Source organism: Nuphar pumila, chromosome 14 (genome assembly GCF_984573655.1).
Source record: "Nuphar pumila chromosome 14, dmNupPumi1.hap1.1, whole genome shotgun sequence".
NCBI classification, from domain to species: Eukaryota; Viridiplantae; Streptophyta; class Magnoliopsida; order Nymphaeales; family Nymphaeaceae; genus Nuphar; species Nuphar pumila.
Window position 1 is genome coordinate 19546047 of NC_143262.1, and position 26731 is coordinate 19572777.

Below are 26731 nucleotides of genomic sequence, written 5' to 3' on the forward strand. Positions count from 1 at the left end.
GTGTATTTGCACTTCACGTGCATAAGTATGGGTTCATTATTGAACTCAATGTATTCCAACTCACTTTCTAACAATTGACATCACTTTGCTTCTAGTTTATGCCAGCATAAGGGTGATTATTAATGAAATAGAACCAATAGCCAAGAGAATGCATGTTGGAAGACAAATCAAAGCATGCAGACAATGAGCCTCTGTCTGGGAGCCGGTGTTGGAGAGGAGTGATGATGGGAGTGGAGACGAAATGGGTGATGCAAATTACATCCTTGTGAAGATGTAGTTGAAAAGGGCTCATCTCCACGCCCTTCTCCACTTCCATCACCATTCCCATCTCCCAAATCTCAGCTTCCAAATACCCAAGTGGATAGGTTGAGCAGGTGGGATTCATCAAATCCCATCTTCCCACCCATCTGTAGCTCCCAAACAGAGCCTAAAAGAATGTCAATGATAAAAACTTTTAGGTATCTTCAGAATCTTTTAACATAAAAACTATTAAACAATCAAGCACAAGAAGAAGATGGAGGAGGAGGTGCATGTTAACTATGAGCCTATCGAGCCAAGAAGATGGAGGATGACGAGGCTAAGTATGAAATAGCACATCATCATCACCGTTATTCACGTATTTGCATCATTATTTTGTGAAAAGTTAATTGCTGACCTCTACAAAGTAAAGAACACCAAACGTGTAGGCTCGAACAGTGTCCACCCGCTTGATTCGAGGATGATGCCTTATGACAAGATATGTCAATTTCTGCAACATTTCAGGTGGGGCTGATTGTCCTACCAACGAAGCTGCATCATGATGTCCAAGGTCATTTTACATTCTAACAAGAGGCATGAATTATATGATAAAATTGCTAACTTACCTGAGCATTCACAGAAAACTATTTATTCATTGGACTATATTATCACAAATATCTAGATTTCAATTCTCAATCATTTCTGTTTATCTTCCAAAAGGTTGACAAATTTATGTCTCCTTATTTAATTATAAGGACACATCAATCATGAAGTCAATAAACCAACCAATGAATTCTAGTATCCATGTGCCATTGAGATGCAAGATTAATATCAAAATAAAAAATAGATGTGAAAGTTTCATCAGCCCATTGTGCCAGCACAAGAACTTGAAAGCCAAGAACCTCTATAAATTTTAATAAAATTAGAGAAGCAACCAACCTGCATTTTCCATAACAGTCTTAGACCAATTAGTTATAGTATAAACTGCAAGAATGATGGCTCCAACAGGATCTATCCACCAATAAAATTTATCTCCTAGGACAGCTGCAGCAAGACCTACCACGTTCGTGACTACATCAAAATAATGATCCTGGATCATCAGATGAAAAAAGAAACATTAAGATTTTGTTTGAAAAATCTCTCTATATATAAAAACTGAGCAGCTATTTGAGCAAAACCTTTGCATAAGCTCGGACTATGTCACTTCCTGACCGCCTGCAATAAAACCAAAGACCAAGTTTCACAACAGTGGCAGTCAGCATAATTGAGTACAACCACACCAACTGCGCTGAAGTCATTTTGGATGGAGGTTTATTTTCAGCTAAATCTTCTACAGCTTGTATCAGCACCTGAAAACCTGCAAGTAGCCAGTGCATCATAACTCAATTTGAAAAAGTCATGATTCACTTCTTCAAGCTTAGCTTCATTTCATCCATATAATACTAGACTGGATGCTAGATGAACTGAATGACATTCACAAACAACATTTTCTGGTTCCTTTCAATGAACCTGCATTTCATTAAGGGCCCTTTAGATCCAAACAAATTTGCTCAACCGGAGGAATAGTAAATATGAAGTAACATTATGGATCTAAAACTTTAATATTTCCACTTGTTTCCTTTTTTTTTTGAAAGAAATATTTGTTTCTTATTCAAAGCCAATAGTTTCAGATTCAGATACAACACCATTTGAAACTTTTCTGACACATCTGGCACTTAATCACTACTGTTATCCAAATCAAATCCTATTCGATCAAAGGATTATACCCAATCTGAAAATAATTGAAAGTTTGTATTTCAAAGCAACCTGTTTCTTTGTAATCACCGCAAAGCCTCTATCAAAATCAATATGATTACAGGTTAAAAGCCAAATGCTTGATCACAAGTTCAACCTCAAACTCATCTGGCAAAAGATATTTTTGCTAGTGCTGTGCTGTAATTCAAAAGCTACAATGGCGAAAACATGTTAGCAACAACAGGTTGGCATAAATGTGAAATCTATTAGTGTCTGGGGCATCCTTTTATTATTGTGTTTGAATTAAATTCGATCATAAACATGAAAGGGAGTTACAGTACAAGGCTAAAATTTCATATAGAGTGTAGTGACGAGGACATGGAGGCCCATTGCTAGGAGGTAGCTGCAGGAATTGGTGCCTTAAACACTGCCTGCTTCTTGATGCATGCCTACTTTCCAAGCAGAGAGAGAGAGAGAGAGAGAGAGACTATTCTCCTTTATTCCATTGTGAAAAGGACTTACAAAGTAAAAGACGGTCGATGACCAAACTACCCTTGAAGATAACAAGAAAAGACTATTTTCATTAGTGAGCCCAAAATAAGAATACCATTGAGGTAAATGTTGTATATAAACAAGGAAGAAACATATAAACAAGAAAAGATCCCTTTAACACAAAGCAACTAAATACAACAAACAACAACAACAACAACTACGCCTTCATCCCAAAACAATTGGGGTCGGCGATATGAACCAAAAAAGAAAATCATTCTGGGTCTTCCACATGAATCCTTCTCCTCCAATCATTTCTATCCAATGCCATGTCCTCGGTGAGGTTCAAAGCATTCATATCCTTTCCTATCACCTCCATCCATGTCTTCCTAGGCCTACCCCGACCTCTTTTAACTAAAATATTTTCCCATTTCTCCATCCTTCTAACTGGAGCATCATTAGGCCTTCGCCGAATATGTCCAAACCACCGTAAACGATTCTCTCTCATCTTATTTTCAATGGGTGCAACTGTTAAAATATTATGTCTCTTAACTGTAAACTGAAATACCCATCAGGGGTATTTCAGTCCTTTTACTCAATAGATGTCAGCCACCCTAATGGGCTAACATTTTTACTTTTTCTTTTTTTATTTACTTTTGCTTTTTACACTTTTTTTCTTTTTGACTGTTGTGAAAGGGACGGTTCCATATAGCTGTTGGAGCTGCCCCAACAGTCACAAATGTGACCGTTGGGTGCAGCTCCAACAGTCATATTGAGTTGCACCTGTGGCTTCTTTTTGCATTATAAATAGGCCTTAGTGGCCCTTGTAAACATATTCTTTTTTGTGAGTGCATATGCAATATTGTAAAGCCCCTCTTGGGAACTTATGAATTGAAGTTCATTTTGTTTCATGCTTTTGTGCATGTGTATCCGTGCCTTTGTGCACTTGTGAGTGTTCTCCCTTGTGCCTTTGTGCACTCTTTGTATTTCTTGTATTGTGGTGTTACACACAATCTCTTTTTGTAGAGATTTTCACATGGTATCAGAGCAAGGTTGTTTGGAGAAAAAAATTGGTGTGATTCTTCTCAATATCAAGTGCATCGAAAAGCGTGCCTTCAACTTTTTGGTGATTGGAGTGGAGGCTCTTCTTCATTCAATATTTTAGAAGATTACTACAACAAGAAAGATTTAAAATCTTATTGTGGTACGTATTCTTTTCTTTCTTCTTTCCTCTCTAATGGGTGAGAAAGACTTCCATTTTTCTCTTGGTTTCAAGCTAAATGGCTCAAATTATCATGTGTGGGCCGGAAATATGGAAGCTCACATCAAAGGGAAAGGGCTTTGGGGTTACATTCAAGGCTCGATTCCGGAACTCGAGCCTAAAATTACTTTGGTTAAAGAAGGGGAAATCAAAATCCTTGAGGGAGATGAAAGAACTAATGCTCTTGAAGAATATAGTAGGAAACATGAGGAATGAAAAATGAAGAATTTCAAGATCTTGTCTTGGATTTTCTCTTCCGTTGAGACAAGGATTAACGCCAACATCATAAAGTTTAAAAAGGCTTCTCAAGCGTGGGAGTATCTTGAGAAGATGTATACTTCTAGGGACTTGTCCCATAAGTATTATCTTCAAAAGAGAGCGTTAACTATTGTTCAAGGTGATATGTCTATAAGAGAGTATTTTGCGGAACTCTCTTCAATTTGGGATGAGCTTGCCATGCTTGAACCCAAGTGGAGTGGAGAAGCCATAGAGCTTCGTCATAAGCAATTAGAAAAAGACCGATTCTTCAATTTTTTGAATGGGCTAAGGCCCGAGTTTGAGCAAATAAGATCTTCTCTCCTATCCTCTTTTACCTTTCCTTCTCTTGAAGATGTCTTAACTAAATTAAGTGGAGAGGAAACTCGTATGGGCATTAGCAAGCAAAATCCTAGTGTGCTTGCAATGTCCACAAATCAAGAAGAATGTGATGGTGTTAATGTCGTTTCTAGACCCGGTAACAATTTAAGAACATATAGACCTCCTCATTTTAAGAATCAAAATCAAGGAGGAAGAAGAGATTATAGCAAAATCTCGTATCACTTTTGCAAAGAACCGGGTCATATCAAACCGGTTTGCCCAAAATGGAAGAAACTTCTAGCAATGGCAACTACATCTCAACCATCCAAAGAGGAATCTTCAAAAGAAGCTCTATCTCTCAATCAAATTGTGGAGGCTCTTCAACCTCTTCTAAAGGGAGCTATTTTCGATGCCGCCGTATCCACCTCTTCTCCTCCAGGTAAAACTTCTTGGCTCTTAGATTCGGGTGCATCCTTTCATATGACCCCAAACATTTCATCTCTTTCCGAGTATTCTAAAAATGTGTCACCTTCTTTTGTTTCGACCACGGATGGTACTTCTCTAGAAATTAAGGGAATTGGAAATTTTAAAACCCAAAACTTCTTTATTCCAAAAATTAGACTTATACCAAAATTAAATTTAAACTTGCTTTCCGTTTCTCAACTCACGGACCTTGGGTGTAACATTCAATTCTCATCTAATAAATGTTTAATACAGGATCACCGGTCCGGGAGATTGATTGGGGAAGGCTCAAGAAAGGAGACTTGTACTATGTGGATTTTCTTCAAATTCCTAAAAACGCCTTTTGTAATGTGGCCGAACATAAAGACATAAATGTTTGGCACAAGAGACTTGGTCATCCCAACATTACCAAGTTATCCTATCTACATTTTGTTAAAGATCTTTGTAAAAATACTTTCTCTTGTAATGATTGTATTCTTGGAAAAATGAGAAGTATACCTTTTAAACCAAGAACTATGTTTAGTACTAAACCTTTTGAAATTATTCACTCGGATGTTTGGGGACCGACACCTGTCATATCCAAAGGTGGTTTTGCTTACTATGTGATTTTTGTGGATGATTTCTCACGATATTGTTGGATACATTTTCTCAAACATAAGCATGAAGTTTTTTCATGTTTTAAAACATATCATATGATGATTAAAAATCAATTTAATAGTAATTTAAAGATATTTAGGACCGATTCCGGAGGTGAATATCTCTCTAATGAGTTTAAAAAATATCTTGAGGAATGTGGCATTGTCCATCAAAGATCGTGTCCTAAGACCCCACAACAAAATGGTTTGGACGAAAGAAAGCATAGGCATATCATTGAAACCACTAGAACCCTTCTCATTTCCCAAAATATTCCTAAAAATTTTTGGGCCGAAGCGGCTCTTGCTTCCGTCTATCTTATTAACCGACTTCCATCCAAAAATTTAGATAAAATTTCTCCCTTTGAGATTCTATATGAAAAAGAACCTGATTATAATAGGTTGAGAGTTTTCGATTGTAAGTGCTTTGTTCTTACCGATAAAAATGATAAGCTCTCACCAAAAGTCATTCCTTGTGCTTTCCTTGGCTATTCGGAAACTCAAAAAGGATTTCGATGTTATGACTCTAAGAATGATAAATTATATGTTTCAAGGAATGTAACTTTTTTGGAAAATGATAGTGGTTTTGAAAAAAGTGAATCTCATTTAGAAAATGCTGATTACTCCTTTCTTTTTGACCTTTTATCTAAGGATGATGATATCTCTAGTGATGATAAATCAACATATAATAGTGAAAATGAAATGGTTGTGATCAACAATAACTCTAACCCTTCTACCCCTCAAGAAGAAAATGTATCTAGAGAACCCATCACTTATTCGCATAGAGATAGAAGCACCTTTAGGAGTGCTATTGAATTATATAGTGAACCTAGTGAGACTATTTTCACTCATGATTCTCATCCTAGGAGAACTGAAAGAACTAGAAGGACTCCCTCTAGATTCGTATCTTTTGATTCTTTCTCTCATAAATATCGAGCTTGTTTGAGTGTCATTCACTCTTATTTTGAACCAAAAAAATTTGGAGAAGCCAAACAATGTACTGAATGGAGAGAAGCCATGGAGAGTGAACTCAAAGCTCTTAAGAAAGCTAACACTTGGGAATTTCAATCTCTTCCCAATGGCAAGAAAACTATAGGATGTCGATGGGTGTTCAAGGTCAAGACTAAGAGTGATGATTCTCTTGAAAGGTATAAGGCTCGTCTTGTAGCTAAAGGGTACAGTCAAGAATATGAGATTGACTATGAAGAGACATTTGCTCCAGTAGCTCGTATGGTTACTGTCGGATGTCTTATCACCATTGCTTAAATTCGAAAATGGAATATTTACCAAATGGATGTCAAAAATGCCTTTTTAAATAGAGATCTTAATGAAGAAGTTTACATGGATGCTCCACCTGGTATGAAAATCCCTAAAAATAAAGTTCTTCGTCTTCGTAAGGCTCTTTATGGACTGAAACAAGCACCCAAGGCTTGGCACGGTAGGTTTAACAATATAATGACTGAAAATGGTTTCACTTCATGCTATACTGACACTGCATTGTTTGTTAAGAAATCTGATGCAGGGATTGTTATATTATTGTTATATGTTGATGATATGTTAATAACAGGTGATGATATCAAAGGAATCAAGAGCATTAAATCTATTTTGACTTCAAAATTTGAAATGTCATACTTAGGATTTCTGACATATTTTTTGGGAATTGAGGTTGCCTATTCTCAAAGAGGCTATTTTTTGTCTCAAACTAAACTTGCTTGTGAGATTCTTGATAGATCAGATTTTCACAGCAACGCCTACCTTCTTACGTATCTCCTCGTTTTGAATCTTATCTTTTATTGTATTTCCACATATCCATCTCAACATACGCATCTCAGCTACACTCATTTTTTGAATATGATGTCTCTTGGTAGCCCAACATTCCGTACCATATAGTAAAGCGGGCCTAATAGTCGTCCTATAAAACTTTACCTTCAACCGCAATGGCATTCTACGATCGCACAACACTCCAGTTGCACTTTTCCATTTCATCCACCCAACCTTTATCCTATGATTTACATCTCCATCAATTTCTCCATACTTTTGAATGATAGATCCCAAATATTTGAAACAATCATCCACCGGTATTTCTTGCTCACCAAGCTTCACTACACTCTCATCACTACTTCGTTGCTTACTAAACTGACATTTCATGTATTCTGTTTTACTCTTACTCAACTTAAAACCTCTTGCTTCCAATATCTGTCTCCATAATTCTAACTTAGCATTAACCCCAGCGCTAGACTCATCAATCAAAACAATATCATCAACAAACAACATACACCACGGCACATTTTCTTGAATTGATCTCGTAAGCTCATCCATCACTATAGCAAGTAGGAAAGGGCTTAAAGCAGATCCTTGATGTAACCCAACCGTTATAGGAAAATTGGTTGTCACCCCTTCACAAGTGCGAACATTGGTTATTACTCCTTCATACATATCTTTAATTATACTAATGTACTTGAGAGAAACACCTTTCTTCATCATTGTCCACCAGAGAACGTCCATAGGTACTCTATCGTATGCCTTCTCCAAATCAATAAAAACCATATGCAAATCTTTGTTCCTCTCTCTATTTCTCTCAATAAGTTGTCTAAGAAGATGTATAGCTTCTATAGTTGATCTTCCAGGCATAAAACCAAATTGATTCTCCGATATCATGACAACCTTCCTCAACCTAGACTCAATCACCCTCTCCCAAAGTTTCATAGTATGACTCATGAGTTTTATACCACGATAGTTTGTGCAATCTTGTATATCACCCTTATTCTTATATAGAGGCACCAAAGTACTCTTCCTCCACTCATTAGGCATCTTATTTGTCCGCCAAATCTTGTTAAAAAGATTTGTCAACCATTCTAAACCTTTCTCTCCCAAGCATTTCCAAGCCTCAATAGGTATACCATCTGGGCCAACTGCCCTTCTTGATTTTATTTTCTTCAAAGCCTCTGCAATTTCTTTCTTTTGAATCTTGCGCATGAAGTCACGATTCATCTCATGAAAAGGAATGGAGAAGTCTCCAAGATCCTGAGCATGACTTTCATTAAAAAACAACTAAATATTGATATTAAATTAGTTCACACCAAATCATAAAAATTTAACTTTCATCATTTCATGTCACCTTGATCTGTTCATAATCTTGACAAGACCTTCATTATTGCCAGACTTTATTTTGAAAAGAAAAAGCCTTTGACCTCTGACAATTTGATATTAGTTTCAATATGAATTTCAGTACTCTATTACGGCCATTCTTGATTTTCTTATGAATCCAAAAAATTGAGTCTCCCAATATTTCAAAGATTCTCTTCTAAATCCAGAACTTCTAACAATCCCAATATCCTTGTGTTTTTCAAATATCAACTTTATAATGTTTAAGTACTCTTCTCTCACAACCCTTACTGATATTTCAACATAGGAGAAAAGGCAGATTACTCCCATTAGCTCAATTCAGAATTTAATGGGTTATCTTGATGGTTCCAATCATGGAAAGGTGAAATCCATATGTAGAAACAGTCAGATAAACAAGGCAACAAACAGGTTTCTCATTCAGTATCTGACAGCATATGTTTGTGGAGGGTTCCTCATATGAAAAATTATATTTAATTGATTTATATAGCTATCTGAAACACTGAGGTTGCTAATACCATATAGGGAAGGTCTACCATTCTTGAGCAGGTGTAGAGTAGGATCAAACTGCAATTTTACTTTATCAGTTGAAAGTTCAGAAAATTGGTACTTCTTTTAGCCAACAAACCCTTATGTGGTTGTAATGAAATATGCGGAAAAACAAAGAGTGCGATAAGCACTTACAATACCCACTAATGAACAAACAAAAGAGGTAACACCCAAACCCACAAGAGACAACACAACATAAAAATATAAATGTCTCTTATTGAAAAAGAGAGAGAGCTCTCACGAGTGAAAAATACAAGAGGGGTTCACCCCTATATATACACAAAAGAAGGAGAGGAGGGATGGCCTTATGGCCTTAAAAGAAGAGCCACCTAGGGGCTCCCCATGGAGTCGTTGGGAGCCCCCAACGGTCACAAATGTGACCGTTGGGGGCCCCATCGACTCCATAGTGGGGCCCCTTTTATGTGAGCAAAAAAACAAAAATAAAGTGCAAAAAGAATTACAAAAATAAATGAAAATAACAAGTACCCCTATCGGGTACTTGTGAAATGACTAAAATACCCCTATTGGGTATATTAGACAATATATATATATGGATTACATGTATTTTAACACCCTCCCTCAAGCTTTACGGGGATATAACCGAAAGTTTGTTAAGGAGAAACAAAAAACGAGGAGCAGCAAGGGCCTTAGTGAAGAAGTCCGTCAACTGGTACTCGGATGTGACGTAAGGTAGTGCTATGGTTCCTCTTAGGTATTCATCACGTACGTAATGGCAGTCCATCTCAATATGCTTAGTACGCTCATGGAAGGTGTGATTGCTTGCAATATAAATTGCGCTTTTGTTATCACAACACATCTTCGAAGGAGTAGAGATGACAATACCCATATCACTGAGGAGACTTCTTAGCCATACAAGTTTCATGGTTGTAGTGGCCATAGCACGATATTCCGCTTCCGTTGAGGACAAGGATACTTTGTGCTGCTTCTTGCATCTCCAAGAAATCATAGTCACCTAAGAAAACACAAAATCCCGTAGTTGAGATTCGGTCATTGGGATTTCATCTCCAATCAGCATCAGTATAAGCAATTAGATCAAGTGATGAGGAGGAGGAAAGAAAAACTCCCTTAGTTATGGTGTTTTTGATATATCTGACGATCCTTAAGACTGCACTCATGTGCACGGTTGTAGGTGCATGTTGAAACTGACTGACAGAGTGGACGGCATGAGCTATGTCTGGCCGAGTGATGGATAAGTAGGTTAGAAACCCAACAAGTTGCCGGTAGGGAGTAGGATCCTCGAGAGGTGTTCCATCTTCCAACCTTAACTTTGCATTGATATCATCGGAGATACCAGATTTGGAACAAATGTCAGCAGCAAGTTTCATCTGAGAGAGAATGTACCCTCGAGGAGAGTACGCCACTTCAATTCCTAAAAAATATCTTAAGAAACCAAGGTCAGACATGTCAAAATTTTCTTTTAAAACTTTCTTAATATCATTAATTCCTTGCTCATCACTTCCAGTGATGATCATATCAACATAAAGTAGTAAAATAACTATTGAAGACCCTGCATTTTTCACAAACAAAACAGTGTCAGTATAACATGAACGAAAATTCAAACTAATCATTACATTACTAAATCTATCATGCCAAGCCTTTGGGGCTTGTTTCAAACCATATAATGCCTTTTTAAGTTTGAGAATTTTATTTTTACCAATACATACTCCTGGTGGAGAATCCATGTAAACTTCTTCATTTAATTCACCATTTAGGAATGCATTCTTAACATCTAGTTGATAGATAGGTCATTTTTTGACTGACGCAACGGCGATAAGAGTCCTAACACTGGTCATCCTAGCTACGGGTGTAAAAGTTTCTTCATAATATATACCGTATTCCTGAGCATATCCTTTTGCTACTAATCGAGCTTTATAGCGTTCTAATGAACCATCACTTTTAGTATTAATTTTGAAGACGCATCTACATCCAATCGATCTCTTTCCAGTGGGTAATGAAGTTATTTCCCAAGTTTTTGCCTTTTCAAGGGCACTAAGCTCTAAGTTCATGGCTTCAACCCATTGGGGAATGTTTTTGGCTTCATTATAATGTGAAGGTTCATGAAATGAGTGTAACGCAATTAGACACGCTCTATACCTTGGAGTTAGAGACTCATAGGAAACAAACCTATTAGAAAGATTGGAGATTCGGCCGGATCTCCTTAAAGAAGTTTCTTCTATGTTGGACCCTTGAGAGTATTTTTCTAAGGCGCTCATTTGAGCTTGTTGACCACGCCTAACATAGGTTTGGATTGGTCTATCACTTTCATCTTCAACATTGTTAAGAGGAATATCCTCTAGGTCATTCAACGACTCATTAGAGATTTCCTCTTCTTGAGGAGTCTCATCTTCTTGGGAGAGAAGATCAAATAAGAAAGCATATTCACTTTCGTCAATATCTTTAGTTTTCATAAAACCATTTTCATTTTCCAAAAAGGTTACATCTTTGGATACATAGAGTTTGTTATTTTTCAAGTCAAAACATCTAAAACCCTTTTGATTTTCTCCATATCCTAAGAAAACACATTCAATAGCTTTAGGAGATAATCTGTCTCTTTTATGTGTAAGGACAAAACATTTACACACAAAAATTCTTAATCTATTGAAATCGGGTGTTCTTTCAAATAGTTTTTCATATGGAGATGTATTTTGTAAGGATGAAGATATCATTCTATTTATCAAGTTGAGGTTAATGCGGCTTCAGCCCAAAAACTCTTTGGAATTTCCTTGAAAATAAGGAGTGTCCTAGTGGTTTCCATGATGTGTCTATGCTTTCTTTCGGCTAAACAATTTTGTTGAGGAGTCCTAGGACACGATCTTTGATGATAAATTCTATTTATTTCTAAATAATTTTGAAATTCATTTGATAGATATTCTCCACCCGAATCGGATCTAAGAGTAGAGATATTACTTGAAAATTGATTTTTGACATCATATGAAATTTCTTGAAGAAGTCAAAGACTTCGGATTTTAAATTGAGAAAATAGATCCACACATACCTAGTGTAGTCATCAATGAAAGTAACGTAATAGGAGTATCATCCCTTAGACATGACCGGAGAAGGACCCCAAACGTCCGAATGGACTAACTCAAATGGTCTTTTGGACACAAAGGTTCGATTTGGAAAAGGGGTGGATTTCATTTTGCCAAAAATACAACACTTGCAAACAAAATGTTTCTCATTACAAAATTTCTTTCCAAATGGAAAGGAGTACATTTTTGAGAAACTTGGATGTCCAAGTCTTTGATGCTAAATTTCAATATTTTTATCTTGGACATGGTTACAAAAAGAGTTAGTGGGAAGTTTCAAGTTGCTCAAGTAATAGAGATCTCCCCTCTTATGGCCTTGTCCAATCTGCTTCTCGGACCGGAGATCCTGTATAGAGCAATCCGTAGTTGAGAAGGAGATTTCACATCCATGATCACATATTTGAGCAACAGAGAGGAGATTTAAATTAAGTTGAGGTACCACTCTCACGTTTGGCACAAAGAAATCTTTAGAAAAATTTAAGGTTCCAAAACTTTTTACTTGTAAAGATGTACCATCGGCAGTTGAAACATAGAAGTTTTTAGAGTTATTACACAAATCGGAAAGCTCATTTTCAAGAGGGGTCATATGAAAGGAAGCTTCAGAATCAAGGATCCAAGAAGACATACCTGGAGGAGAGGAAGAAGCTATGGCGGCACCCGAGGTTGATGGAATCTTGAGTAGAGTTTGTAGTGCTTCCGATAGTTGAACAAGAGAAAAAGACTCCTTCCCTTTGATAGTTTCCTCCTTCTTTTGAGTAGCTTCTTCAACGGAGGCAACTTTGTTTTTAGGTGCTTCATTCAACTTAGGGCAATTAGGTCTTATGTGACCCGGTTCTTGGCAATGATGGCAAATGGCTTTTCTATAGTTGCCATTATAATTATTTTGCCTTCCAAAGTGTGGAGGCTTATAGGCTTTTACATGGTTGCCGGGTTTAGATACGGTCAAAACATCATCTCCTTCTTTAATCATGCCAAAACGAGTTTCTTCTTGGCATATTTCGGCTGTGGCATCTTCCAAGGGAAGAGGCTATGAAGAAGGGAAGATCTAACTTATTCATATTCGGGCCTAAGCCCATGTAGAAATTGGAAAAAGTATTTTTTTTTCATTTGTTCTCTTCTTAGTTCCACACCCACTAGAAACCCACTTTGGTTCTAGTAAAGATAGCTCATCCCATAAGGGTCCAAGAGTGCTATAGTAATCCCTTACACTCATTTCTCCTTGCTTGATAGTCCGGATTTTTTCTTGGAGAAAGAATTGACGAGCAAGGTCTTTTTGAGTAAACATACCTTTCATAAAGAACCATGCTTCATTAGCCATCCGAAACTTAGCAATGTTGGCGCAAATCTTGAGCTCCACATTGTTCATGAACCAAGCAAGAATCTTCGCATGCTTACTTTCCCAATCTTCCACTTTAGATTGGTGATCTTCAATGGCCTTCATGCGTGCATTTCCTTCAAGAGCTTTTTCTTGATCACCATCCATCTTAGTGAGTTGGAGTTGTGGTTCCGGAATGGTGCCCATAACGTATCCCCAAAGTTTTTTACCTTTGAGGTTGTTCTCCATGGCGGCGGCCCACATCATGTAGTTGGAGCCATTGAGCTTAAAGGAGAGATCGATCTTTTGTTCCCCTTCCATTTAATCACTCATAAGAGGATAAACGAAGAGAGATACAAAAAACAATAATATATAACTATTCAACTAGCTATATTAAGAAGAAGAGCATACACAAGGCTCTGATACCATGTAATGAAATATGCAGAAAAACAAAGAGTGTGATAAGCACTTACAATACCCACTAATGAACAAACAAAAGAGGTAACACCCAAACCCACAAGAGACAACACAACATAAAAATATAAATGTCTCTTATTGAAAAAGAGAGAGCTCTCAAGAGTGAAAAATACAAGAGGGGTTCACCCCTATATATACACAAAAGAAGGAGAGGAGGGATGGCCTTATGGCCTTAAAAGAAGAGCCACCTAGGGGCTCCCCATGGAGTCGTTGGGAGCCCCCAACGGTCACAAATGTGACCATTGGGGGCCCCATCGACTCCATGGTGGGGCCCCTTTTATGTGAGCAAAAAAACAAAAATAAAAAGAAAAAATAAAGTGCAAAAAGAATTACAAAAATAAATGAAAATAACAAGTACCCCTATCGGGTACTTGTGAAATGACTAAAATACCCCTATTGGATATATTAAACAATATATATATATAAACATATATATATGGATTACATGTATTTTAACAGTGGTGACAGTAACATAGGCAATCATTTATACAACGCATGCACAAGAATTGTTGCCTATGTAATAAAATGGTGCTCTTCCACGAAAGCACTTGAATCACACAAGTAAAGTGTCTAAAAGACACTTTAAGCAAGACCCGCAAAAGGGTAAATATGGAAAAAGGCAAGAATGAAATAAAGAATTTTATTCATAATATGAAATGCTTAAAAAGCATTGTAGAAGTCACATTTACATTGGAGGGGTTCACCCTTATTTATACTAAGAGAAGCAAGAGAGAGGAGAGCTCATTTTGAGCTCTCCTCAAAGAGATGTTGGACTCTAGTCCAACGGCTCTTATTGTAGCCATTGGACTAGAGTCCAACGGCTACACTGCAGTCAAGTTTCAACTAGGAACTTGACTGAACAATGTATCTAGTTCCTATTGAACTAGATAGGAAAAATACAAAAAGAATAAAATAACTAAAAATAATATATATATATAATAATATTAAATATTATAATTATATATATACATATATAGTACATTTTTTAACAGCCTACACCTTCTTCTACAAATGAAAACTTCAATTTTAATACAAAGGTTCTTCTAGATGAGTTATAATCATGTTTCTCGTAACTAGTGGAAATAGCCTATATATCTCCCAATAATCAAGCTTGTGTTCAAAGAGAATCTGTTGGCTTGTGTTCCAGTTCAAGATGCTGAAAGGTCACGTTGTTTGGTCAATGAATTAGTGTAAAATCCAAAAAAAAAAACTTGAATTCGGGGTGGATCCAGACCCGGACCCATCCGGAGGCACCGCCTCCATCGTGTCTTCTAAAGACAGCGAGGCAGGGGGGGTTCAAATATGAAACCCCTCTCCTGCTCTCTCGTTCTCTCTGCACTCTCCCCTTTCACCCCGCGCTGACCCCCTCTCGACTCTCTCTCTGCACTCTCTCCCCCGGGCTCTCTGCTCTCTCGTCTGCTCGACGGAGACCCCCCGGCAACCTCGTTTCCTCGACGGCCACCGGCAACCCTCCTCTCTCTGGCGAGCTCCTTCGGCGACCCCCCAGGTACGCCTCTTCTCCTCTCTCCTCCCAGATCCTCCACCTCCCTATCTCCTTCTCCACTTCCCCTTTTTCTCTTCTTTCGCCAGCAGGGGGCTTCGCCCCCTGCCTTGTGTTATCAGGTAGGGGGCGAGGCCCCTGCCTTCTTGTGTTTCCTGGCAGGGGGCTTCGCCCCCCTGCCTTGTGATTTCCGGCAGGGGGCGAGGCCCCTGCCTTGTGTTTCCCGGCAGGGGGCTTCGCCCCCCTGCCTTGTGCTTTCCGGCAAGGGGCGAGGCCCCTGCCTTCTTGTGTTTCTCGGCAGGGGTCGAAGATCCCCTCTGCTCTCCTGTTGCTTGAGTTGGGCGACGCCTTCCCTGCCCTTCCCTTTCGATAGGGGAGGGGCACAACTCCTCCCTGTCTCCTCGTTTCGGTCGGGGAGGGCGAGGTCCCCCTCGTCCTCTGGCAGGTCGGCAGGGGCTGAACCCCTGCCGCCCGAGTCTTCTACAGACAAGGAGTGACAACTCCCTGCCTCTGTCTTCTCGGTTCTGACAGGGGCTACCCCCTGCTTCTGCTGCTTTGGCTGGCAGGGAGCAGGCCTCCCTACCTCTTTTCGTTGGCAGAAAGCAGAGGCTCTCCTCCCCTATTCCTGTCGCGCTCTGCTAAGCAGGGCTCGTGTCACTGGCCTCTGCCTCTGCAGCTTTGTTTGCAGGGAGCGAAGTCCATTGTTTTGCTTCGCATCGAGTCTTGTCGGACCCACCTCCTTTTGTTTTTTTTGGTTTAGCATACTAACGTTCTAAGCATCGCAGGTTAAATGGTGGATTCTACTCGCGCCCCGTGGCAGAGCCCGTGCTTACCTTCGCTTCCAGGCGTGCGTAGTCCTGCAAACCCTCAAGGTAGGGGAAGATTGCACGGAGGACTTGGACAATTGAATTGAGTTCAATTAACTAAAAAGGACAATTAAATAAATATATATGCATATATATATATATATATATATATATTTATACGAGTACGCATTTAACTCAAGGACCCGGTTTCGCGATCCTTATCCTTTATTTTTTGTCATGTCTTTTCTTTGCCGACGCGCTTGGCGCCTATGCTTCGCTTACGCATTCCTGCTTTCGGTCTTTACTTTGCCGTCGCGCTTTGCGCCCAGGCTTTGCGTTTGCACTCCTGCTTACAGTCTTTACTTTGTCGTCGCGCTTTGCGCCTAGGCTCTTGCTTTTGCAAATGTTTCGTTAATGTCTTGCCATTGCAGATGACGCTCAGGTTTTCGCTCATTGCATGTGCTATAAAGGCATCCTCGTGGAGGATGCAAGAGGCATTTACTGCTCTCCCTCTTGCGACAAGAGTTGAGTCGGGAGCTTAGCGATACATCCTCGTCTAAGAAGAGGGATCCTGGCTTTTCGAGCAAGCAGTCCTGCAAAGTTGACTTGAGCAAACTTCTTAGCGGAGGTTCTGTTGAGAAACCCGTATCTCGTCTATCGAGGCTGGTATCGAGTCATGTGAGGCATGTAGATACCACGATAGCGGATGAGATTCTAGAAAGTCGCATGCCGAATGTTGGCACAAGCTGTTGGTTGTTTCGAAAGATAGATAATGTCAAAAACAGAGCTTCAGAAACATTACATCTTTGTGAAACACTTCTGTTGAGGCTTCTATTGAGGAGCTATACCCCTTTTATCCTAGAGTACTTGTAATCGTGCACTACACGCTAGTATTGCGATGATCGGATGAGACGGTCATGCAACCTCAAATAGTGCTAAATGCACAATGTTGTAATCACATAAAATGGTGAATGATTCGCCTTAACAGGCAAGATGCTTGAGTGGTTGAAAGACCACAACATTAGAATGGGTCGTTAGTTAAGCAACCTCTAATGCACCCATTCGCTTCTTGTTGTCTGTCAAGGGAGAGGACAGAGCGGTACAAAAACTCCAATGGATAGGTTGTTAACAACCACCCCACGGGCAAAGATCTGGCCTCCCCAGTCATTGGAGTTAGGGGAAGGGACTACCAGACATTATCCTAGGTGGTAGATCCTATTAACTTCTGCAAAAGTTGGATGCATCCGTGGCACTGCTTACCTGCCTTTGGGGAATTCTCTCTTGGCTGAAAGTTGTCCCTCTTAGGAGTGGACTCAACTAGCTATTCGAGTTATTGAAAATACATAGAATAACAGACGCCCGAATTAGTCTCAGTTGTTTCTACGTTTTGGTTGGGCGTACCCGCAGGCCAGTAATATCGAAACATAAAGTCTGTTCACACTGGTTGATGGGTCATAAGACTTTCGTGTGTTTTGGATACGTATATTTTTGTCAAGTAAAAGCTTATCGATGAAATTACGTATGACTTTGTGTGTCCTCGAGATGCTTATGCTTATGATGCTTATGTTAGCATATAGATGGATGACATGTCGCACCGACAAATGATTAGTTTAGACTATTTAGGTGAATAAACATCACGCCTATGTAGTTTTATGGCACTCTTGGTGATGGGCTTTATTATCGAAGAAACGATATTGATAAAGGTATTTTATCAGTTATAACCTTTTCAGATGATGATTTGGCAGAGGATCCAGATAAAAGGAGGTTTGTCTTCGGGTATTGTGTCTTTATTGGGAAGAACTTGGTTTAATGGAGCAGTAAAAAACAAAAGGTAATAGCTCGATTAAGTACTGAAATTGAATACAGGTCGATGGCAGCAGCAGCATCTGAAATAATTTAGATCAGATATCTATTATCTGATTTATATCAACAGATGTCAAGTTCTATCTTATTTTGTGATAATCAAAGTACAATCAAGATATCTCTCAATCTTATTCAACATGGAAGAACGAAGCATATATAGATAGATCAACACTTTATTATAAGCAAAATTGAAAGTGGAGAGATTTCTACTCAGTTTGTTGGGACTCAGGATCAAGTTGCAGATTTGTTTACAAAAGGATTAACTAAGAAAATGTTTTGGTACTTGAAAAGCAAGTTGTTTATGGTTCTTACCATGCACAACTTGAAGGAGGGTATTGAGACGTGAGGTTCTAGATCCAGATCCGGATCCAAATTTAGATTGACGTGTTTTGGGTATCACATCCTCTCTTTATGTAACATTTTTTCTTGTATTTTTAATGTTTCTTTTGTTGACCCTCTTATGTATCTTTGTTATGTATTATAATTAGGGGCATTCTTAGAATATAATCTAATGATTGATATTAAGAAACCCACAACCCATGAGGAAGGGTGTGGAAAATAGTTGTTGCAACCCTTTCTTCTTCCTCTCTCTATCTTCTTCTCTACAAACGGTTTTTTGGTGTAGACATGCAGATCTTATAAGCTATATCCAAAGCAATTTCTCATGATAATACAGGTTTAGTTGATAAATCTTAGGGAAAAAAACTTGACACTTAAAAAAAATTAAAAATATAATTATAACATAAATAAGTAAGAAAATAACATGTTTAGATAAAAAATAAATAAAAAATATAAATAAAATAAGAAAACATATTTAACATAGAGAAAAGAAGTAAACAAGTAAAAGTAACTGATATATTATTGTGATAATATCATGGTTTTATCATGATAATATTGAAATATGTATAAATTTATGATATTTTCAAAATATCGAAATATTTTACCTTTAATATCATTTCATGAACTTACGAGACATTATCACGATATTTCAAAATATCACCTATATTTGTGACTATGAATAAAACCTCTAAGTGTTGGCATATGTATTGTCATTTCATTTCTCATTCTAAGTCTTGCAAATCTGAAATTATAGTGCACTAAATCTCAGTCACATCATACATGAGTGTCTGATTGCAACGAAAAGGAAAACTTACATGGGAATGCAATGGCCTCCATGCATTTGTTCCCACATAAATCAAGCATACAGGCAGTTTGTGTAGACAAAATTACCAGAAAACACCCTTTTTACCTGGAAAAAGAAATTCCTCCCAGGAGAACAAAAGTCCAAGATGAAAAGGTCGCAGCAGCCAGTACTAAAAGATTCATTGGACAGATGGTAATCCTTTTGGTTGCAAAAGTACAGAACACTTCTTTGAATATACATCTAACAAAAAGCTAATATTTTTTCAATAATAAAAATCAAAATAGGCCAAACAATTGTGCTTTAATGTCTGCAAACATACCAAGAGTAGCCATGACAGCAGCAAAAATGATAATTCCAACTGGTTGCACACGCAGCTTTCCAATTGGGTACTTGTAGATGTTTATATTCTTCATTGATAAATGTGTGAAGTAGAGAATTCCACCTGCCATCAGATCCAACAAGGAGTCCAATGTTGAAGCAGCAATAGCCAAGGATCTGCTTTTTATGATGGCATAAATCTGCATTTCATGATAAAACCTTGTTAAGTTTTCCGATTATCTGTGTGTGCATGTGCATGTATGTGTGTTTGATAGCCAAGGATCTCTTAAGATGGATGTAATCTTATATATATATATATATATATATATATATATTGTTATTTATATAATATATATTATATATAATAGTCAACTTGGGTTGACTAAGTCAACCAATGTTGACTTTATATAACCGTTGGAGAGGGTCCAACGGTTGTATTTCTAGCCGTTGGATCCTCTCTAATGGCTAGAAGGGTTTTCTTCATCTCTTTTGTCATGAAATGGTACGGATCCCAATGCACTCCGGAATACGTCTTATGAGTCAAGAATACAATGTAGTTAAACACTCATTCACAATGGAAATACCCATAGAACACAAGACTTAAAAATAAATAATTTCATTAAGTATGAAATTCAAATAATACAAAAGAAATGAAAAATTATAAAAGAGCCTCGTTACAACAATCAAAACACTCAAGACCTAGAAAACTACCCATTACTTTCTCTCTTTACAATGCACACACACACACCTATTTATAGGGAAGAAGGAGAAAAAAGGAGAAGAAGGGGAGAACCCTTCTAGCCATTGGAGAGGATCCAACAGCTAGAAATATAACCATTGGACCATCTCCAACGGTTATATAAAGTCAACATTGGTCAACTTAGTCAACCCAAGTTGACTATTATATATAATATATATTATATAAATAACAACTTGGGTTGACTATTATATATAATATATACATTATATAAATAACAATCTATGTCACATGGGTGCGGGGATGCGGCACTTTAAAAAACCTTGGGTGAGGGGCTGCGGGGGTGCGGGAGGGCAAAAATATAAAAAATTATATATATATATATATATATATATATATATATATATATATATATAATTTTGAAGTTTTAACATTTTGGCAAAATTTCTATTTATTCAGTATTTATCCGTTTTGTACATGATGCAGAGACCACCCTGTTACAATATTGTTACATTTTACATAGAGAGTTTGTGAACTCTCTCAAACCTTCAACCGAGTTCACGTTACATTAGCCTTGGCTGCACTAAGACCCAGCTGAGTTCATGTTTCCCTTGAGGTCGAGTGAGAGAGACAGAGAGAAGAGGCAGTGAGAGTGAGTGAGAGTGAGAGATAGAAGTCGAGTGAGAGATAGGTCTAGTGAGAGACGGAGAGCGAGTGAGAGAGAGAGAAGAGAGGCAGCGAGAGTGACGGACAGCGAGTGAGAGAGAAGAGAGAGAGTGAGTACCTGAGGAGTGAGGAGGAGAGGTCGGAAGGCGTCAGCGTCGGCGTCGGCTTCAGGAGAAAAACTCGGGTAGGAGGAAAACTCGGGTAGGAGAAAAATTAAGGCAAAAAAAATTACCCTAAGCCTTTTCATCGGGCATTTTTTTTGTCTAAAATTACCCTGGGTGCGTTGACCGCACCCAGGGTCTGGTTGACCGCACCGGGTGTCGTACCCGCACGTGCACCGCATCGATGTGGGTGCGGCACCCGGTTGGCCAAGTCCCTGTGACATAGATAACAATATATATATTATATATATACATATACATACATATATAAATATAATATATAAATATATGAAAATATATATACATATAAGATTACATCCATCTTAACAAGATCTGCTCCTTATGGTAGCAAAAATCTGCTCTCTTTGTGTATGTGTTTGCACGTGTGTGATATGCAAGGATCTGCTCCTTATGGTAAAAAAATCAGCATTTTATGAGGCAAATTTGATATGCTTTTTGTTTGTGAAGTGTGTACATGCACACAAGTGTGTGTGTGTGTGTGTGTACACACGCGCGTGTGTATGTGCACATGTGTGTGTGTGTGTGTGAAAGGAAGGGTTCAATTACACAACCATAGAATTGGTAGCACTTTCAAATGCATTTTGGAAAAACATTTCTGCAAATTCAAGTCTATATTTAAAGCATTGATATTTGTCCATGTTTATGCTGTTTATGGAACAGTCTGAATAAATAAGACACTTTTATTTGATACTTTCTGTTAGGTCATGAGCTTAACTGAGATGACGGAAGTCAATCTGTCCATTGCTTGCATATGCTAATTATGAAGAAGTTACCAAAGAATTTCAATAACCTTCTGGAGAAAAGGTATTGTTCTGCATAATATGTATGAAACATTAACCAATAAACTGATCAAATACTACCAAAAACCATGAGTATACTTTACAATGGATGGTAATTTTAGTACAATAAAATGTGCATAATGAAAACCAGAAGACTCCTTGATTTGCGCTATATTCCTTTTATGTTTGCCAATAATAAACAGCCAGCAGGTTTCAGAACCATCTTCATCACCTATGAGACCTAAATCACATTTATCTGCTACTTTAATCTTGCTGTCTCTTTTACTTACAAAATTCTATGCTATTTACAGCATGTGAAAACCCAAACTCATTTGTCTCACTTTTCATCCTAAACCTTAACTATCACTTGCAATCAATCTATTAAACATCACCTCATGAACCTTCTTCCTAAGCAGATTTCTGACCTGACCCATGCATCTTATTGCACATGAGTTTTGATATAGAGCAGTGATGAAATGAGCACGAATAATGTCTACAAAGTCAAGCAAACATCATGATGGTGTTCATAAGATAAATGTAGCTTTGAGTTGTATTTACCCAAGTATACTTAGGTATACTTTATGAGATTTCGATCTCGTATGTGTGGTTCAGCCTGCAAGAGCCTGCACAGGAAAGTAGAGAGAGAGAAAGAGAGAGATGCAGAATCGGCTGGGGCGGCACACTACATGCTCGACATCCAAACCCTAACATTTATAAAATACAAGGAGTATACAACGAGCCTTGTAATATCAGAGATATTACAAGGATGCCATTAATGAAGATGAATTTAGCATGTGTTTCATTTAATATGACATGCGTATGGATCTGGATCCAGATCCATACGCATGATATATTTTAACACCCTCCCTCAAGTTGTACGTGATTTTAGAGTATGTACAACTTGCTCTTCAATAACCAAAATTGACGTCCTGTTAACCCCTTGGTAAACAGGTCTGCCACTTGATCTTCTGTTCGAACATGACGTAGTTCTATCTCTTTCATCTCGACTTTATGTTGTATGAAATGTTGATCAATCTCAATGTGCTTCGTTTTGCTATGCTGGATAGGATTACATGCAATGTTTATTGCGCTTTGATTGTCACATAGAAGAAATGATCGAATAATTGTCTCCCCAAGATCACTCAATAAGTGTCTAATCCATGTGGCTTCTGTCGTGCCTGCAGCCATCGATCTGTATTCAGCCTCTGCACTCGATCGTGCCACTGCCTTTTGTTTTCTACTGCTCCAGGACACTAAATTGTGTCCAATATATACACAATATCCAGAGACAGATCGTCTCTCATCTGGATCCCCTGCCCAATCTGCGTCTGTATAAGTGATGAGTTCATGTCCTCTATGCAAATTATCGTTCTTGCGATAAACAAGTTTGTCGCCTATAGTTCCTTTTAAATAGCGTAGAATGCGCTTCACAGCTTCCATATGACCCTCCGTTGGAGCATGCATAAACTGGGATACCTGATTGACAGCATAAACTATATCAGGTCTGGTAAAAGTCAAGTATTGCAACATCCCCACGAGACTTCTATACGTTGTAGGGTTGACACAAAGATGCCCATCTTCAGAGCTCAGCCTTTGATGTAATACACTAGGAGTACTGACTGGTTTGCAATTCGTCATCCCGGCTCTGATACCATATGAGATTTCGATCTCGTATGTGTGGTTCAGCCTGCAAGAGCCTGCACAGGAAAGTAGAGAGAGAGAGAGAGAAAGAGAGAGATGCAGAATCGGCTGGGGTGGCACACTACATGCTAGACCTCCAAACCCTAATATTTATAAAATACAAGGAGTATACAACGAGCCTTGTAATATCAAAGATATTACAAGGATGCCATTAATGAAGATGAATTTAGCATGTGTGTTTCATTTAATATGCCATGCGTATGGATCTGGATCCAGATCCATACGCATGATATATTTTAACATACTTATCGATGTCTTTGTATTCTTTTTTGTATTTTAGGTATATCCTTGGTATACCTATTAGGTATTTAATCTTTAGATTAAGTATACTCAAGTATACTTGTAGGGGTAGAATAAGAATTTTCATTTGTATTTTTTTATTTATTTTTAGTCATTATTTAACGACCAATATTTGTATTTTTCTTTTTTGGTTAAACTGTTTTGACCAGCTAGCCATTAGGACTGTTAAGTTGTGTGTATATATATATATATATACACATTAATGTAATAGGTTATAACTATTAGGGGTATTTTGGTCATTTTATGAGTGTAGCTGAGATACGTATGCTGAGATGGATGTGTGGAAATACAATAAAAGATAAGATTCGGAACGAGGAGATACGTAAGAAGGTAGGCGTTGCACCCATTGAAAATAAGATGAGAGAGAATCGTTTACGGTGGTTTGGACATATTCGACGAAGGCCTAATGATGCTCCAGTTAGAAGGATGGAGAAATGGGAAAATATATTAGTTAAAAGAGGTCGGGGTAGGCCTAGGAAGACATGGATGGAGGTGATAAGAAAGGATATGAATGCTTTGAACCTCACCGAGGACATGGCATTGGATAGAAATGAATGGAGGAGAAGGATTCATGTGGAAGACCCATAATGATTTTCTTTGTTGGTTCATATCGCCGACCCCAATTGTTTTGGGATGAAGGCGTAGTTGTTGTTGTATGTTATGTGATAGGTTGTTTCCCTTAGGGGCACTTTAATCTTTTGTATTTGTTTTCTTTTGTTTTTATTTCTGTATTTTATTATTGCATTGAGGGCATAATGGTTCAAGACCATTAAAGTCGTTGGGAGCTCCCCAACGGCTCTATAGGCTCTCTAATGCCTATACAAAGGGAGTGCTCCTCCCTTGTTTCTATGCTTGTCTCTAGCATTGCTTCCTCAATAAAGTTTACATTTTTTATGGTGTTCTAGCCCCTAAGTGGCTCTCGTGCTTGTGCTTTTGTAATGACTGTAATGAGATCAAGAAGTCTTCACACACCTCAAACAAGAGGCAAATACAAAACTCACAATGACTAATATTTGATCGTAACAGAGAAAGAATGTTCCTGTCTCAACAAAAATATGCAATTGATCTTTAAAAGAAGTGGAACGAAAGATTGTAAGCCTGTGTCCACGCCTGCACCAATAGGGGTCAAATTGAAGATAGATGAAAGAGAGTCATGCAAAGACCTGAGATCATATAGAAGAATAGAGGGGGTGCTTCAATATCTTACATTTACTCGACTGGATATTTTGTACTCAGTCAATCAAGTATCTCAGCATATGTGCGATCCTAGAGAGGTGCATATGGAGGCAGTGAAGCGAATCTTGAGATATATCAAAGGTATTAAGACTGACTGGATCATTGTACCCATTACGGGTTTGGGTCTGGACCCGAAACCCATGTATTTATCTCAAAGTCATTGTACTGTTTGTATTGGGTCTGGATCTAATATAACATAATGTAATATCCAGACCCAACCTATTTTCAATATAAATATAACATATAGGGCACGATCCTGTGTGTTGAGGATCGTACCACTCGTTGTTGCAGCCTCTCTCTCTCTCTCTCTCTCTCTCTCTCTCTCTCTCTCTCTCTCTCTCTCTCTCTCTCAGGCGTCTTCTGCCTCCTTAGCATCAACCCAACGTCGGTGGATACATTCTTTCATGGTATCAGAGTGGGATCGCATCTGACTTCAGTTCAAGGGCGTGAATCCGATTCCAGAAAGTGTCTCGAGAGATTCGTCCTCTGTTCTAGGTTAGTAAAACCACAAAAAAAAATCTTTTGTTTTCTCTATCGTTTCTCTCTGTTTCCTCCATCAACACTCCCTTCAAAACTAATTTTTAATTTTGATTCTTCCATCTGTTTTTTTTTATCTGCTTCTCTTCTTATCGATTCTTTATTTCAATTCAATCTTTGGGTTTTCAGATCTGATTTCGTTCCAAATCTGTTTCTCTTCTCTTCCTATTGCAAAAAAAAAAAATCCCTTTTTACCCACCTTCATCGTTGATTCCAGATCTGATTGGTGCATCAAATCTGATTGGTGCAAACTCTGTCTCGCATTAACATCAGTTCTGACGTGAATAGTCATCTTACAGAACTTCTTGATTTTCAAACTCGTATACCCAATTTTCGTCAGACCTGACGTTACATTTTTGGAGTCTGCGATAGATCTATCGAGGTTCTGACCAGTACAAATCGTGCAGCCCCACTAAAGGTATTAGAGAAACAGTGACCCGTATTTAAAAAAAAAAGGGCGTGAACTCCGATTGTTTCTCTAACTTGTGGGACTGTCTTGCTGATATATTTCTCATTCTTCTCTTCAATTCCATTTATCCTTATTCCTTTCATGGATTCTCCTTCTCTTCCATGTAGCTTCCTTGGTCAACTTATTTTCGAGAAACTCACCAACTCGAATTACTTAACTTGGAAGAGGCAAATATTGCCTTTTATTCGAAGTTTGGATTTCTCTGGATATCTTGATGGATCTGTCCCTACACCACCAGAGTTTGTTTTGCAAGAGAAGAGAGATGATAAAGGGGAGGTTTCCAACAAATTGGTTTGTAATCCAGAATTCATAGTATGGAGGAGAAATGATCAGGCGGTTATGGCATATATTACCTCTACTCTTTCTCAAGAGGTATTAGTGGGCATTCCCGATGAATGCTTCGCTATGGAGCTATGACAGAAGTTGGCGCAAACCTATTCACAGATTTCAGAGGCCAGAATTCTACATTTGAAGAAAGAATTTCAGCTCTTAAAGAAGGAAAACTTGTCACTTACAGAGTACATGAACAAAGTCAAGACCATCACTGATCAACTAGCCATGGTGAGTTATGAAATTCCTGACAAAGAAAAAGTTCAACAGGCACTAAATGGTCTTGGATATGATTATCAT

General features: G+C 38.2%; 1 protein-coding gene across 2 annotated transcripts in view; it reads right to left on the bottom strand.

Moving 5' to 3' along the window:
• The window catches only part of LOC149816571 (metal tolerance protein 4-like), a 49645-nt gene that overhangs the window by 5858 nt on the left and 17056 nt on the right, over nucleotides 1-26731 (bottom strand). For both annotated transcript variants that reach the window (XM_089988176.1, XM_089988175.1), the window contains exons 3-6: nucleotides 19536-19734; nucleotides 1416-1594; nucleotides 1177-1327; nucleotides 656-789 (exon numbers count right to left, since the gene is read on the bottom strand). In XM_089988176.1, the coding sequence (XP_089844302.1) occupies nucleotides 656-789; nucleotides 1177-1327; nucleotides 1416-1594; nucleotides 19536-19734 (663 nt within the window). The remainder of the gene's footprint in view (nucleotides 1-655; nucleotides 790-1176; nucleotides 1328-1415; nucleotides 1595-19535; nucleotides 19735-26731) is intronic.